Source organism: Triplophysa dalaica, chromosome 4, assembly GCF_015846415.1.
Source record: "Triplophysa dalaica isolate WHDGS20190420 chromosome 4, ASM1584641v1, whole genome shotgun sequence".
Lineage (NCBI taxonomy): Eukaryota > Metazoa > Chordata > Actinopteri > Cypriniformes > Nemacheilidae > Triplophysa > Triplophysa dalaica.
Genome location: NC_079545.1, coordinates 7,910,469 through 7,927,764, shown reverse-complemented (window position 1 = coordinate 7,927,764; position 17,296 = coordinate 7,910,469). Strand labels below are relative to the sequence as shown.

At 38.7% G+C, this 17,296-nt stretch overlaps 2 protein-coding genes across 2 annotated transcripts in view; one reads left to right on the top strand and one right to left on the bottom strand.

Moving 5' to 3' along the window:
- smtnb (smoothelin b) overlaps nt 1-7,212 on the top strand; it is a 56,022-nt gene extending 48,810 nt beyond the window's left edge. Inside the window, exon 11 of the mRNA XM_056746610.1 lies at nt 2,506-7,212. Within this exon, the coding sequence (XP_056602588.1) occupies nt 2,506-2,668 (163 nt within the window). The 3' untranslated portion in view covers nt 2,669-7,212. The remainder of the gene's footprint in view (nt 1-2,505) is intronic.
- Nucleotides 7,213-9,739: 2,527 nt separating this feature from the next.
- Nucleotides 9,740-17,291, bottom strand: c4h2orf68 (chromosome 4 C2orf68 homolog). Its single transcript, XM_056747361.1, has 4 exons — nt 16,922-17,291; nt 16,413-16,528; nt 10,534-10,679; nt 9,740-10,402 (listed from the first exon to the last, which is right to left on the bottom strand). Exons 1-4 carry the CDS (start codon nt 17,032-17,034, stop codon nt 10,280-10,282), a joined length of 498 nt encoding a protein of 165 aa, XP_056603339.1. The 5' UTR covers nt 17,035-17,291; the 3' UTR covers nt 9,740-10,279.
- Between the last annotated feature and the right edge of the window lie 5 nt (nt 17,292-17,296).

Below are 17,296 nucleotides of genomic sequence, written 5' to 3'. Positions count from 1 at the left end.
GGTTATATGCTCATACATTTTTGTACGTGTAAGAACTCGAGCTGCCGCGTTTTGAACCAGTTGCAGTTTTTGTAATAGGCCCGCAGGGCAACCACCTAGAAGTGCATTACAGTAATCTAGTCTTGATGTCATGAATGCATGAATTAATTTCTCTGCATCTGAAAGTGACAGCATATGACGTAATTTAGATATATTCTTAAATTGGAAAAATGCAATTTTACAGGTGTTGGCGACATGGCTTTCAAATGACAGAGTACTATCGAATACAACACCAAGATTCTTAGCTGAAAACCCCCTAAACTGTCCCTGCATATTAGCTGCACCATCTATTGAGTTGCCCACATATGTGCTGATGTCAATATTAAGGTCCATTAGAACTTTTTTAAGAAGCTCTACAAAATTCTAACTAGTCGGTAACTCACAGTCCACCAAGCAATCAGTCTTTCTTGAATGATATCTGTTACATATCGAAGTATGGTTGAACACTGGTCTTTGGAGCTGATATCTTGGGTGTATCAATTTGGACTGAAAACATGCCAGCTTGTCTCACTTCTTCTGCCATAGTCACCTTTATCAGTTGGCTGATTACATCCGCAACACTATTAAATGTTTCTTTTGACAGCAGAGTAACTAGATGTTTTAAAACTGTATGTTTTAAATTTTCCATGCATGTATGAGACACGAAAAATTGCTTAAATTTAAGTGAAACAAAAGATGTATTCTATCTAAAAGCGAATGCTCACCGAGACCTGCCTGAAACGCCTTGTGTGACCACACCCCCACAGATCCACAACAATTCATAGTATGGATCGATGAAGACCACCCAAATGTATACGTAAGTATGATGGGCGTACCGGTCAGTACAAGTGCTATGGAACCTGATGGACCAAATATGGTAAGAATGACAGGGCCATCCTGCAGGCCAAGGTATAGAAGCAGGTGGCGAGGGAAAGCTCAACCCAGCAGTTATGCAGGAATTGCGCACTGACCTCGTTTTCCGGCCAACCAAGGTGACGGCGCGCACTGGGTCAAACAATGTCTACTCTGGTTGTCCAAGAGGGACACCTTTGGCCCAACCTTGCACAGATGCAAGACTTCGAGAAAGTACGCTTTCTTGATGCACCCTTCACACACGGTTTGTGATTGGTGACACCGTAGAAGATCTTTCAGTTTTCGGCGGAAAAGAAGCAGACAAGCCCCGCCGCGACCCGGCCCCCTTTAGGGCGTCGAGGTCCCGGCAGCGTCTGTTTCCCCAGCAGCCCCGTGGATGGAGGTCATCCGGTGGAGGTTTCGTGGTTTGATCCATATGAACAACCATTAATGAGGCAAAATATAGGTATTTTGATTTTGTCATAGTGGATTCCTATGTACAAAAAATCACTTATTGTCCTTCATCTGCATTTTGTGTGTCATCAGAACCACGTGTCTACAAACAAGCTATTAAAAAATTGTGTCATCTAGTTAACTATGTTTGGTAAATAATTTAAGCTTTGGTTGTTCACATTGATCATCATCAACAAGTTTTTACAATCATGAGAAAATATATATATATATATATCAGTATATGGTATACTGATTTTACCAGTATTCAATTTGCCAGGTGCTGTAAATAGAGTTTAAAGCAGAGGGAACACACACAGTTTCTTCCAATCTCATATTAATCTTTAGTACCTATAGAGTAGTAATGCAAACTTTGCATCTGAAAAGAGTCTTAAGTTTGATCACAGATATAAAAGACAAATACAGCTGTATGATAATTTCCAAATACAGTCGAGCTCCTGAAAGTGTTCACTGGGTGGAACTAAAGCTTGAGCACACAACACACCATTGTATCGGTATATCTGTTGATTCACAATAAGTTTGTGTTGTTCACCATATGTACGTACGCACCGATTTCCAATAAAACACCGACATATGACTCAGTTTCACTTACCTTGTGCGGTACATGACCAGCATCTTTTAGCTCTGGGACCACTCCAACAATTGGTTTCAAACGATCTGTAAATCCAGCATTATATCCACCGTATATATAACATTCATAAACGAGATGCGGTGAACAAACACAGCTGAACATCCGTAACTGAATAAGCACATTGATGGGCTTGCTCTTTCTCTCCCTTTAGCTGATTAACATGTGGGCGTGCTATTTCTCACTCTCGATGGTTGACGTATGGGAGTGCTTTTCCGGGAGAATTGTCCAATAAGCGACTTAGAAAAGTTGTTACATAAAAAAGTATGTTAAAAAAAACCTTCCCAAAACCTTTACGAACCTTTGGGGAGTGTATCGAGCACACAAATACTACGCCATACATCCAACTCGTTTTTTGACAAGTTTAGCATGTCAAGCATGAGAAGCCAACACGTTTAACATTGTAAAGTCAGAATGCATTAAAACATACCTCTGATGGCAGCTGCAGTAACACAGTTTAACATGATAGATATTATTCCCTTACACTGTTTCACAATGTATTGTAATTCCTCTTTCTCTGTCTGTTTTGAAATTAGGGCCTATGCTAACTGTATGCCTTTACTGGAGGTTGAGGACATGATGATAATGGGAAAGAAACCAGACTCCAAATGTGTTTTTACCTATGTGCAGTCACTGGTCAATCATCTACGGAAATATGAGATGACAAAGGCCCGGGCTCAGCAAAGCACGGACTTCTGATGCAGCATTTTTGAAGAATATGTAAGGAGACACCTCACTTCAATGAAAAACTGTTCAATGATAAATAATTAAGTAATTCAATTAAAATATACTAATTCAGGTCACATTGTAATCTGTAAATGGTCAATTCCATGAAAATGTCAACCTTACCATTAAAAATAAAGCTTTTACCAAAGGTTACTTACTATAGTGCACAGATGTTAACATTTGGTGGTTCAAATACCCATGTGATGTCTCTCGTCAAGTTTTTAAAGCATTTGTTTTAGTTTTAGTAATTAGTTTTAGTAGTTTTAGTTTTCAGGTAAATGCCATTTTCAGGATTGTCACATCGATAAGGGTCAACCCAGTGGCACAGCAGTTTGTGGCATAGACACAAATTTTTCGTGTTAGTGAGCACAACCTTTTTTAATGTCACTCAGCACGACTTTCTTTTTGTGTCACTCAGCATGACTTTAAATACATAGACTCCCTGTGTATTTACATTTATATATTTATAACCTGATATCAAAAGAAGTCGCACATGTTTTAGGATGTGGATAACCAGCACTTTACAAACCCACAAAGGCAAATTTAGCTTAAAACTCAAGTTTCAAGAGGTGGAAAAACAATGATAAATGGCTCCCCTAACCCTGCCCCTAAACCTAACTTCACAGGGGAGAAGTCAGATCATGACAAAACATACCAATGAGATCGTAGAAAATCGGAATTCACACGAATGAGCCACCTTGTAAAATAGGTAGAATTCCCATCAGATTGCGTTGATATATATATTTACACATATGAAAGATACTGCGTATTAAAAAATATTAGATTGAAAGTCATGCGGGGTGAGCAAAAAAAGTTGTGCTGACTGACAAAAAAAGGAGGAAATTTGTGTTAATAGATTATAGTTTGTGACAATTTCGCAAATTCCCGTAAAACTGTGTTGTAATGTTAAATATTCCTCATAAATGGGCACATGAAAATTAAATTATTTACTCTTTTATGTTCTATGAAGAGGCATCCCTTATCTAGTCGTTGGGTATAACTGCTTCAGGTTTCTGCATTTTAATTAACAAAAATCCTGCAAAGTTTGTCATGTCACAAAACACATTTCCATGCTGCTTTTTCCCTCTTTCAGGCGCTTGGGAGTTTGCGATTCCCTGGGCCCAGTTTTTCAAAAAATGTAATCTGGATCAAACTGATCCAGATTTGGAAATCACATGTTTTGCTATCCAGGATCACCTGATCCATTTTACTTTTATGCCAGTTTTTTAAAGGAACATTGGATTGGATCACTGTGATCCAAATACCAAATTTCAGAATTACCAAATCCTGTTAACCAGAGCCTTAAATGAAACCAACAGTGTAGCCTACTGGTTTAGCAAAGAACAACAGGTTGGCAAAATACCGGTGGCCACAAATAGCCATTGTTTGTTTTAATTGTAAGAAACAGATACATTTTACATTCCTTATTTTGTTATAATGTTAAAAAACAATACTATCCAATAGTCAAAAATCATCTATAGGACAGATACCAGCTCTTTCTATCCCTGCCTTTAGGAGATGTATCTCCATCTGCACTTTTTTCTGCTGCAGTTGGGTGAGCAAGATTTGTTCTTACCCAGTTCAATGTGTAGGTCTGCTCTTTCGGTTTCCCGTTTCAGAAGCAACTCATAGCTGTCACCATCCTGCGTTGTTGCTGAGGAACAGTATATGAGGTATCAGTAAAGATTGATTTTTGTGATCATTCACTTAAAAAAAACCTCCCTGATTTTATTTGGTGCGAAAAAACACACCTGAATCCACCCTTCTGATGGGATCAGGATAATCCAGTTTTTTGGGATCAAATAGATCCCAAACAGAGTTATGTTTTGAAAAACCCAAAGGGCAGGTTTGATCCAGATTAAATGTAAAATCGGATTACAAGATCTGATCTCAATTCGGAATTCCTTTTTTTTCCTTTTGAAAACCCATTTCCAAGATTTGATCCAATCGGTGATGCGAAATCCCACTGGATTAGTTTTGAAAAACTGGGACCGGGGGTCTGCCAATACTATATGAGCGTGATCGAAGTACTTCAACAATTAATTAAAGGATAACAAACCTGAGTAAACAACCAATGTCCTGTAATACGCAACGGGGTCGTGAACAGACGGAGGGGCCCGTTAAAAAAGTTTTTGCATATTGGCCCGGACCTGACTTGCTACTCCACTGTCTCTATCTATCTATCTATTGTTAATAAATGCAGAAAAAACATGCAATTACCCTGTGATTATTTTTAGGATTTTCCGTTTGTTTTGCATTTAAAAAAGTATTAAATGTTGCTTGTTTTTACACGTGTATTACCTTTAATAACAGGGGTTAAGTTATATTATAATTTATTGTTTTACACCTGGAATGTAACAATGTTATTTAGTTACTTATTATTCATATGTGTGCAGTTATCTGAGTTGATGAAGGTTGTTATGTTGTTAACCTGTGTGGTGTGTATGTTTTATTAAGTTAACAAAAGTAGTAAAACAATTATGTATAAGTTTAGAAATATTTTATTGTAAAATTTGGTGAGGCAAATAAAGTATATATTTCAGACTAAAAAAAGACTAGCACAGCGGAGACGAGCCACACAAAGAGCAAACAGTAGATGCAGATCGTATCGGAGATGCTTAAAAAAGACTCTCTTTTTGTCTCTCGATGAGTGAAACCCAGGGCCCGGTTTTTCAAAAGGTTTAATCCGGATAAAATTGATCCGGATTTAGTAATCCTTTTTTTGCGATCCGTGATCACGTTATCCATCTTACTTTTGGAGCCAGTTTTTTAAAGCAACATCGGATTGGATCAATCTGATCCGGATAGGAACTTTTCAGGATCACCAAATCTGGATAACCAGTTCTGGATAACCAGTGCTCAAACAGGATAGGAAATCGCAATGTAGAACTATAGATATGTAAAGAGCAAGAAGTAGAATAGCCAGTGTGGGGTCAATATAAGTTTATTTTTATTTGAAATGAAAACACACACATTTAAAAAAACAAGAAAAACCCCACCCCATCCTCTTCCAGCAGTCCACTCATCTGAGACCTACAACACAAACAATTGAGCAATTGAGCGTTTAAATAGATCTGAGAGCGGAACCACAGAAAGCATGCAACATAACCCTTGCCTGTATTGTCCTGCACAACATCGTTACTAAGCTCAATGTCCCTCTCTGTGCTGACAATGATGCACCTGAGCCCCTTGGAGACCCTAACCAACCTCCTGCATTCTGCCAGAACGAGCAAACAGGACGTGCAACAAGGGACGAAATAGTTAGACACTATTTCTGATTTGGATTTGTTTTGGATTTCAAAAAACAGTGATTGCCATTCTTTGCATTTTTTTGGTTATTCTGTAATCATTGCATGCATCACTAATAAATATTCTAAAAACAAAAATATTTTCGATTGTGATGACTATATATATCAATTAGTGACAGAATAAAATGTATTGTTTTTGGTCAATTTTGACAGCTGTTTGGAGGATTATTTTATGAGGCCAAACTCTTTCTACTTTGCTGTAGGCCTGTACTGAAAGGCTGAATACGTTAAAGCTTACCTAATCACTGTAGCCGGACGGATGAACAAATAAAATTAAAAACTTATGAATAAATAGGATATCTTGTAATATACTACATGATCCAAATATAGTATTATTTGATACATTTTTAAAGTTTTCATTACATTTTGGGCATTGAAACCATGCTGAATCCACCCTTCTGATGGGATCAGTTTAATCCAGATTTTTTTGGATCAAAGTGATCCAAATCCTACAAAAAGTTCTGAAAAACCCAAACTAAAGGTTTGATCCGGATCAAAACCAAGATTGGATTACGTGATCTAATCCGATTATGTAATCCGTTTTTTCTTTTGAAAAACACATTTTCAAGATTTGATCCAATCCGTTATCCAAAATCCTAGTGGATTACTTTTGAAAAACCAGGCCCAGCTGATAACACCTTAGCTCGAAACTTATATACAATTGTTATTGAGTTAATTTTGCTTTTATTTGCCAGATATTTTATTTAATGAATATAATTATAATACTATAATAAAGAATTATGTCTACAACTTGTGTGTTTGATAAAAACTTAAAAATGAGAACATACCACGGCTTTGTGAGTTTTATTTAAAGGCTAATGGTTAAGGTCAGATTCGACTAACTTTATCTAACCTGAGAATAATAAATACTAAGGTTAAAGGTGTAAAGGATAAACTAGACACTTTAATAAAACAAACTGATAACCTAAACTTTCGGTTCCAAAGCTGGAGATAACTTTCAAGGTGTGCAAGTAACCATAGCAACTCACTCTTTGAAGATAACCTGCTACAGAGCAAGTTATGTTCCAGGTTTAGTTCATTTTAAGTAAATGTTTTCAAAATTCAGGGGTTGTCTGTGCATGCCTATGCTTTTGTTGACCATCAAGTGGGCTTGGAAGCACAGATTATGTATAATAATATAAATTTACAGCAATATTACAATTCCATCTCACCCATCGCCATTCAGCATTCACAACTAATTTTATTATTAACTTTGTTATAAAACCATTTTAAATAATTTTTAAAATAATGTGAGCTGTTATTATTAAACGGATTTAAGGCTTTGTGTAATTACATGTTATATGCTTTGAATTAGGTTTATTATTAAACATCTCCAAATGTCACTAGATATGCTCACCTTATAATTTCCAACAGTTAAAGGATGTTAATAGTGAAGAATATTAATTTATTAAGCAATTGCATATCATTACTCATGTCCACCTACTAGGTAATATTGATGCATCTGGTCAAGGAGAGTTGTGGTCTAATGGTTAGAGTGCCAGACTTAAAACTCAAAGCTTGCAATGTCGATTCCCAGGCTGGCAGGTTTGATTTCCGAGATAGGCTTTATTTAGTATTGCTTGGATTACTTACCCCACCTGTAAATCACTTTGGATAAAAGCGTTTGCTAAATTACGAAATGTAAATGTTATTAAGTGACCCCCAATCTAGGATAATACACACAGATCTCATTTCCTATTATAACTTTAAATTCATTTACTAAATAAAATAGGTCAAAAGTGAATGAAAAAATGAAAGATTTTGTCATCATCTACACTCAGGTTGTTCCAAACATGTATACATTTCTTTGTTCTGCTGAACACAAAGGAAGATATTTGAAAGATTGTCAGTAACCAACCTGATGTCACGTCCTATGTTGCATGTTGCAGTGGTGCCGCCATCTTGGGAGGATAATACTCCACTGCTATTACTGTTTTGATATGCAACGTTACTTGTTTTGTTTGATATATGGAGACATTGAAAGTGAAAGAACCAACATTCAACGCGGTGTGACGTCGATTAACAAGCTCTATAGGTTAATGTTAGGGCTGGGAAATTTTATTAATTTACGACAACAAATATTTTGTGCATTAACGCTGTTTTTTTAAGTGATCTTTTATTTCGAAAGTCCGTTGCTCACTGGCTCTGAAACGTACAAACAAACGATGGGTCAAATAAGGGGTTGGTCGTTGGTACTGGCTGGGGTATGGCGTCACCACGCGTCTCAACCATTGAGAGCATTTGGGGTTGGCCTCTAAGGCCCCGTTTACACTGCCAGTTAAATGTGACCTAATACCTTTTTCCTCCAATGTGACGGATATGAACCACCATAGTGTAAACAGGAAAACGGTGTAAACATTCGGAAACGAATACGTGAAACCTTCGCACGATACGCTACGTTCAACACCTTCGCAAGGTTTTACAACCTTCGCATAAACCCGGTGTCAGCCCGCATCCTGCGTGGCAACATGTAGGACTGGCATCGGGCGGAGCATATGCCCGCAAGCACCTCCCCACCCTCCAGCAGGTTGGGTCAGTGTGCTATCTACCTCGCTTCTTACCCAACCACATGGTTAAGAACAGGCATCCCATCCACCTCCCTTCTTACCCAATCACATGATTAAGAACAGGCATTCCATCCATCACTAAGCAAGAACCCCCTGGGGTTCGGCTGGGCAGAGCAGCCTTCCCCCTTAGGCCAGGAAAACATATGAACTATCACAGATAGCTCTAACCAGACCTAGTGCTACCGGACGTCTGTTACACCCCCTCCGTGGGCTGTTCCGTCTTATGTATCCTCATGAGATGGTTCCCACTCCTGGTAACCCATGACCTCCCCAAGGTGGACCTCCACCTCGCGGCTAACTACTCAGTCCGCATGTTCCATGCGATCTCCCCTAAGGGCGTTACCATATCTATATCCACTGTATTCCTGCCCACGGGTAGGAAGTGGCTACTGCAGCACATCCCTAATTAAGGAAGTTGCGGTCAATTGCTGTAAATCCGATCCAGACGCCAGTAGAGAGCTAAGGCCTCCGTCCGTGAAAGGTAACAGTTCAGGGTGTACCCATTTTTCTCGAAGAAAGCACTGAGACCGACAGAAAGGGAACGTCATGGTTACGTCTGTAACCTCAGTTCCCTGATGGAGGGAATGAGACGTTGTGTCCCTTATGCCACAACACGTATCGTCCTCTGCTGTAGTCGTGAGAGACTCTCAGGCTCTTCAGAACAAATGCAAATGCAAATGAATGCTACAGGCCGTCTTCCTTTTATACCGGATATCCGGGGGCGGACACCGGCATGCAAATTTCTTTGGCCTCTTCTATAGTAGTCAGAGTTGATAGGTTCTCAAGCCGAACCCCATCTGTCGGCTCGACACAACTTCTCGTTTTTAATTGATTTTCAATTAAATTTAAGTTTATTTATATAGCTCTTTTCATAATGTGCATTGTTCCAAAGCAGCTTTACAGGAGCAAATAAGAAAATCACAGAAGGGTAAAACACAGCACAGTGCTGATAGAACAAGCAAGATCATTCTAATAAATAACACCTAATAAATAAATAATTGAATAAATGCAGTTTCCCGTTCAGCGAGCCAACAAGGCCTTGCTGTGGCAAGAGTCCCAAACTCCAATGACTGATTAATGGAGAAAAAACACCTCGGGAGAAACCAGTCTCACTCAGTGACCCCGACCAAAAGCCACCGAGCAAACATCCACGAAGAAGAAAGATAGCCCACCACCCACAACCCAGGAAGTCCCACTGGCCGAAACCGTGCAGGTCCAGCCTGGTCCCACTCTGCGATCGTCACCAGAAAACAGAGGAACATCAAAGGGGAAAAAAGTAAATGGCACAATGTAACTTTTTCCCTCTGTTGTCCATGATCGACCACAAAACAAGACCAGACCCAAACAAATGAAATCCCCACAAACAATAACGCTAGTTTTGCAGATCGTTTGAAACTGATAGATGGGGCGATCCCTGTGCTAAAAGATGCCGGTCATAAAAAGCATGCGGTAAGTGAAACTGTCTGTTTTGTTGGCAATCGGCACGTACTTGCATAAGGTAAACAAAACAAAATTATAGTGAATCAACAAATACGCAATAATAATGAAATTATGTATTGTGAAAAATCCTTGGTAACTTGGTAGTAAGGTAAGATAGAAATGTATCATACTCCATTGTGGGTCCACAATATTTTTTATATTTCACAACACACAGTATAAAACACAATATTAAACCTGTACTCTTAATCAAAACAGTTTCATTCGCCATCTTAATATTTATCACATCGTTTGTTCATTTCTTTTCCCACACGAGCCACCAGTGCTGCCCTCATGGCTGAGTCCAAAACGTTCATCTGTGATACTCTTTCCACTATTGTTTCTGGCTTGTCTTCCTGTTTAAAAAAAAATAAAAAAATGCATACATTTGATTTAAATAATAAAATAATAAATGATGACCAATTGTTCATTTTCAAATGTTATATGACTAGTTTTAACCATTACTTCAATCAAGCTTTTCAGTAACCTTGTAAACAATGAATGATGTAATTTGCCCGCTGTCAGCCTGGTAATCAAGCCAGAAAAGCTCTGTGCCAGTGTTTTCCTGATCTGTGCCTGAGCTGCTCTCATTCCAGTCTTCTGTCCCCACATGCACACAAGACTCCGAGCCATCTGAAATAAAAACACACTAGTAATATTTTCAATTGACCCATATTGGTCATGGGTTCGATTCTGTTGTCCTTGTATGTATTGGATAAGAAAGGAGGGCTGTTTGAAGTTCACAGCCGTGAAGGTGTTTTTTATTTATTTACAATAAACACATCTCTGAAGCATGACATGACCCTTCTGTGTCTGTTTCTGATCATTGTCACATACACTTTACTAAAGTTATATATTTTTATTATTTAAACCTCATCAGAAGCAAATTTAAAATGAATCCCTAACTGAGAGATAAATCATAATCATAACATCATTAAAGTTAATCTAGATTTATTGTAAAATTAAAACCTGGATCAAATGATATCTTAACATAACTCGACAGAAGAAGAAAGTGAAAGCAAACAGTGAATAGTAGTATTTCACTCACACTGTGTTCGTGTAAACTTGTCAATGATGACCTGAACTGTGAGGGTCCGCGATGGCAGCGGGAAACATCATTGACGCATGACCTGCACAGTTAGCTAACCACACACACAGCCTACACTGGTGGGCTCAAGATCTTTAATTTACTATTTATTTATACATACAGTTATTAAGCTCTGCCCATAAACATACTCATGTCTGCTGGCCTGGAGTGGTACATGCTCCTGTCTGAAGTGCATATAAGCTCTCTGTAGCACGAATGGGTTCAGACAGCAAGCCTCAAAACCTGGTTGCAGAGACAGGCACTGGATTTCAAATGTGGGGGTGACAAAGTCCCCTAAGGCCAACTAAGTATGGATCCAACTCCTTGCAGCACAGACTTTCCTCAGCTATGATCATGGTCCCACATTTACCAGACATCACCTATGAAAGAAAATGGGCCTCATTTATGAAACGCGAGTAAAAACGTTTTTTGTTAAAATCGTGCGTAAAGTTGTTTTGACGAAAAATTTTGGATTCATGAAAACGTTCGTATTTTCAAAATGTAAGTTGGTACAAAAGAAATGTACAACTGCTCTGTACCACGTGTAACATTCTGTATTCTTTGAGACAAACTGATGAAACTGCATTTTGATGCACTATGTATCATAATGATATTTCACAAGTTATTTTGCCCTGTCTTTTATAATTTTTACTTTTAAACGTTGGGTTAAATGCAGAGTTCGTCATCGTTCTTTTTCACACAGCCGTCCAATCACAGTGGAGAAGAGGCAGGACAAAAACTACATTGACCAACCATCATACACAACAATGGAGAAGTTAATATAAACGTTTATTGCATTTTCATACTAAGTAATATTCTTTAAAATATGATAGAAGTAACAAGTAGGCTAACTGTTGCGGATTTTCTAAATAACAACATGTCTCCGGAATAACGCGTAGGGCCTCCAAAGCGTTCTCAGGCGCCACCAGCTGGTCATTTTCAGAAGAGCACCAGGTATTATTATTTAAGCTCGCTAAAAACGCTTTTGTGGACACAGTTTAATTGATGAATTTATTGGTAAGCATATATCCTATTAGTCTCTTATGCATTTATGCAATATAATGTAGCCAAACCAGAGAATGAAGTCCAGAGGTGGAGATGGTGGTCTAGTGGGTTAAACCACTGAACTGGTAAATCAAAGGTTGCTGGTTCGATTCCAGCAGCCACCACCAGTGTGTCCTTGAGCAAGACACTTTACTCCATGTTGCTGAAGGGGGATTGTCCCTTTAATAAGTGCACTGTAAGTCGCTTTGGATAAAAGCGTCTGCCAAATGACTAAATGTAAATGTAAATGCAGAGGATTCCAGAATTCCTAGATACGTAATTTGCGTAGCTGTAATTCATACGCAAGGATTATGAGTGCCCTGTTTATGAGTGATTGGAATTCATTAACACATATAAATTTTACTATCAAATCTGACGAAGTATTTGTGAATCCACAGGAGAGTTTACGGGAAGGTCTGTTTTACTCTCAAATTTCTCGGAATTTACAAATGTTTCATAAATGAGGCCCAATGTGTTTATCTCTCTCCTGCGTTAATGAGAAACCGCTAAATCACATAATGTTAGTGTGTACGGAAATTAACTGTGCGTTCAGTCTGCCGCCGTCGATAGCGCCAAAGTGACCAAAATGTATTGTGATTGGTCACCCGTTTAGAGTGTGTTGAAAATGTCCCCCCCTACTATGCCTGCAAGCATCCCCTTCTCACTTTGTTACAATTGGTCACCCACTTAGAGCATGTGTAATTGTTCCGGCATGGGAGGCAGGCACTCTTATGGGAAGGCTAATGGCCCCTGGCCCATTTCAAGCGGGACTACAGCTTAAACACCTGTTAATGAGCACTGTTTACTCACATCGCATTTATTAACACACAGTATACTCTACAGTCTCCAGGCTTATGGAATCTCTGACATCAGTATTTGATTAAATCATGAAAAAGGAATCATTGACTGGCCATGTGGGATTTCATTATGAAGATACAGGTTAGGATTGTGGTTTTACAGCTCACCATGAGCGCATATTAGCATTTTTTGTTGTCTAGCTATAGCATCTTATTGAGCGGAAATTATTAGGACCCGGAAACAGTATATTACCTTCCATATATGGTGGTGCGTGACGTCAGACTAAACAACTGAATAGCAACACAGCAGCATCATAAATTCATGGCACCACTGTAACACCGTTCTGAGCAGCACTCGGACCAGCAATTGGTCCAGCATTGGAAGCAGGAGCTTTAACAAGGAGTCTACAGGTAGGAGTCCCTAGCATCTGTCGCTAGAGCACCTCTTGAGGTTGGGGACCTACACAGCTCTCACACTAACTGGCCTCCGTTACACATGTCACAAATGTCCTACTCCTTACCATAAGCGTTAGCTTTAAAGTATAAATAGTAACAATGTCATAAATTTTGCCTCATTTGCCACACGTGGATCGATCAGAAGCCCTTTTGCAAGAGTAAACTGTGTTAAAGTGTGCATCTGTAAACCTCACTCCTTGTTAGACAGCATGACTCCTGTTTCAAAGGCTTGGTATTAAAATATTATATATGGCTACAGACTCTATGACACCATTAATTATCTCATGGCGTCTTTACACAGGCGAGTTAAGGCGTCTCTGTGGCGGATACAATTTCTGTGTAAAGATGCAATGCCGCATGAAAGCCGATCTAAAATACAGTTGTGTTCAAAATTATTCAACCCCCAATGCTGTAAACGGTTTTAGGGAATTTAGTGTACATTTGTAATTGTATTCAGAATGAAATCCTACAAGGACTTCTTAAAGAACCATATGCAACTAGAATGACATCAATTAGTTTTGTAATACAGTAGTAAATGTTTCTTTTGTGAATTTGTCATTGACATAATTATTCAACCCCTTAAAGACTACCACTCTGAAGAACAGAGGTTCAATGAAGTGTTTTCAATCAGGTATTGAAAACACCTGTGGATATCAGGGAGCAGCAATAAAGCCTAATAAGCACCAATTAGGCAGCTTTAAAATGACTGTGATACTCCGCTCCTTCCAGACATTTACTGGTGTGGTTACAAACATGGTGAGGTCAAGAGAATGGTCCAGGAAGACAAGAGAACAGGTGATTACTCTTCACAGGAAGGGCAATGGCTATAAGAAGATTGCAAAGATGTTAAACATACCAAGAGACACCATAGGAAGCATCATTCGCAAATTCAAGGCAAAGGGCACTGTTGAAACGCTACCTGGTCGTGGCAGAAAGAAGATGCTGACTCGACTGCTGTGCGCTACCTGAAGCGTAGAGTGGAGAAAAGTCCCCGTGTGACTGCTGAGGAACTGAGAAAAGATTTGTCAGATGTGGGTACTGAAGTTTCTGCTCAGACAATACGGCGCACCCTGCGTAATGAAGGCCTCCATGCCAGAACTCCCAGGCGCACCCCCTTGCTGTCCCCAAAGAATAAGAAGAGTCGACTGCAGTATGCCAAAAGTCATGTGGACAAACCACAGAAGTTTTGGGATAGTGTTCTGTGGACTGATGAAACAAAATTAGAACTGTTTGGGCCCATGGATCAACGCTATGTTTGGAGGAGGAAGAACAAGGAAAGAAAACCTTGCCTACTGTGAAGCATGGCGTGGGGTCAATCATGCTTTGGGGCTGTTTTGCTTCTGCAGGTACTGGGAAGCTTCAGCGTGTGCAAGGTACCATGAATTCTCTTCAGTACCAGGAGATATTGGATGACAATGTGATGCAGTCCGTCACAAACCTGAGGCTTGGAAGACGTTGGACCTTTCAACAGGACAATGATCCCAAGCATACCTCCAAGTCCACTAGAGCATGGTTCCAGATAAAAGGCTGGAACATTTTGAAGTGGCCATCGCAGTCACCAGACTTAAATCCGATTGAGAACCTCTGGTGGGACTTAAAGAAAGCAGTTGCAGTGCGCAAGCCTAAGAATGTGACTGAACTGGAGGCTTTTGCCCATGATGAATGGGCGAAGATACAAGTAGATCGCTGCAAGACACTTGTGTCAAGCTACGCTTCACGTTTAAAAGCTGTTATAACTGTAAAAGGATGTTGTACTAAGTACTAAGATTGAATATCACTTGGGGGTTGAATAAAACTGATAATGATGTGAGCTCAGAAAAGACATTTGTGGTTATTTCATTATAAATGTTATGTTATATTTGTCTGACCTACACGTGCCTCTTTGATTTAATTGTAAGCAGGATGACTGAATGATCATAATCAATGTCAAACCGACCAAAAAAATCAATTTCAGTGGGGGTTGAATAATTTTGAACACAACTGTATGCCGGCTCTGACCCTCCTCACAGCCTAGTATCAAAGGTGACACTGATGCGGCTCAGGATTAGTGTAAATTAAGGATCATTACAGTAGCTTTCCTGTAGCTCAGTTGTAAGAGCATTGTGTTAACAACGCAAGGTTGTGGGTTCGATCTCAGGGGATTGCAAATACCTATGTAAAATGTATAGGATAAAGCAATGTAAGTCGCTTTGGATAAAAGCGTCTGCCAAAATGCCGAAATGTAAATGTATAACAGCCGCAAAAATTACAATGGTAGTCAAAAGTGCCCAAGCAAACAGTCTGTCCTACATTCTTCAAAATGTCTTCTTTTGTGAACAAAAGAACATTAAATTATAAAGTAATTTTTCCTACTATTTCCTACTTTGGGAGTAGTAGGAAATACTCAATATTTATAAGTGGATTCCGCACCGGTGGTAGTTGAGGAGAGAACCCCTCATATGACTGTAAAACGATTTAGGCGTACGGCAATACACAATAAAGTGGTATATAAATGCCCCATTCCTTCATTCAAGTCGTTAACTTAACTGAAAATAAAACTAAAATTCAATTAACGCAGTTTTACGCAAAGCATGCTGGGAACTGAAAATCCCCCCTCAACCAGTCGTGTTGAATTAACTTTATATTTATATTAAGTAAACTCAACAATAGGTCCAATATTATACGGTTTTAAGTATCACTCAACAATGTTAAGTTGACCAGTCAAACACTTGTTAATTAAAGTCGACAGTACTACATTTTTTGTATAAATAACATAGTAAACGTATGTCAATGTAGTGACTTGCATTCTCTATGTACTGTGAACAAGGATGGGTTTAGTAAAACTAACAACAGCAACAGTTCATTTTTTTCAGTGTATCACTTTAAATTTGCTTAGTAATTTTTGCATGATACTAATTGATTTGCATCTTTTTAACTGATACAAACTGCATCTCTTTATATTGTGAAATAGTGAATAAAATAATTTCTACCTATGTAACTTACTCTGATGGCGTAGGTGGTACACTTGTTGGTCAGGTCTTTTTGGATGGCGGGGGGTGGTAGTGGGTCTTTGCCTCTGTTTTTCTTTGGCCTGTTTTACCTCTCTGTCATAATCATCCCTGTAAAAAAATTAAAACATTTGCTTGTCAACCATACGATTGTTATGATAATATGATGAACAATACTACAAAACGCCCCTGCATAACATTAAAAAGGAATCAACGAAAATATTCCTGTATATTATAATTCTATATCTCCCCTGAAGCAATTTCCATTAGCAAGACATATTCCAATATTCCAGTTCTAATAATGCACAATATCTATAGAAATATGCTATTAAAACAAGTTACAAATTATGTTCATCTGTACGATTTGATTCTTGAGTGAATTTTAAATGATCTCATTATAGTTAGTTACAGATTACACGAAAATATTTTTATTTTTATTTCCATATAACGTTACGTTAGGGCTAAAACTAAAATGCACTATGCTGATGAAAGATTGTGCGACACCTGGCTATTTGATTTCTCCTGATGTGCCGAAGGAACCCGTGGCTCATATCCAAACGACCAACGGGCTTAAATTTGACACTCTCGCTCTCTGCATCATGCGGAACTTTGTCCATAGTTTACTCTGTAAATAAAACACTGACAACAGTCAATTCATTTTAGCAAACGTTATAGGTTCTATACACTGATGGTCACTAAAAACCGCACTCCGAGTTTTTTTTCTAGTAATAAAAAATGCAGAATAATGCAGAAATATATTATCTTTGTTTGGATAAAATACACATTTTCCATTTCTGTACACTTGATTATCGAGAGAGTTTAACACTGGGCATATCTGGTATTTTCCCTCTTCGCTCTGCCTCCACTCCGAGTTATTCG

What these genes read in the sequence shown, in the direction of transcription:
- c4h2orf68 (XM_056747361.1), bottom strand. Translation starts at nt 17,034, where the DNA reads ATGGACAAAGTTCCGCATGATGCAGAGAGCGAGAGTGTCAAATTTAAG. An exon ending in AGGAGAAATCAAATAGCCAG is followed by an intron (nt 16,529 to 16,921) that starts GTGTCGCACAAT and finishes ATTTTTTTACAG; the next exon opens with GGATGATTATGACAGAGAGG. An exon ending in GTACCACCTACGCCATCAGA is followed by an intron (nt 10,680 to 16,412) that starts GTAAGTTACATA and finishes TTTTTATTTCAG; the next exon opens with ATGGCTCGGAGTCTTGTGTG.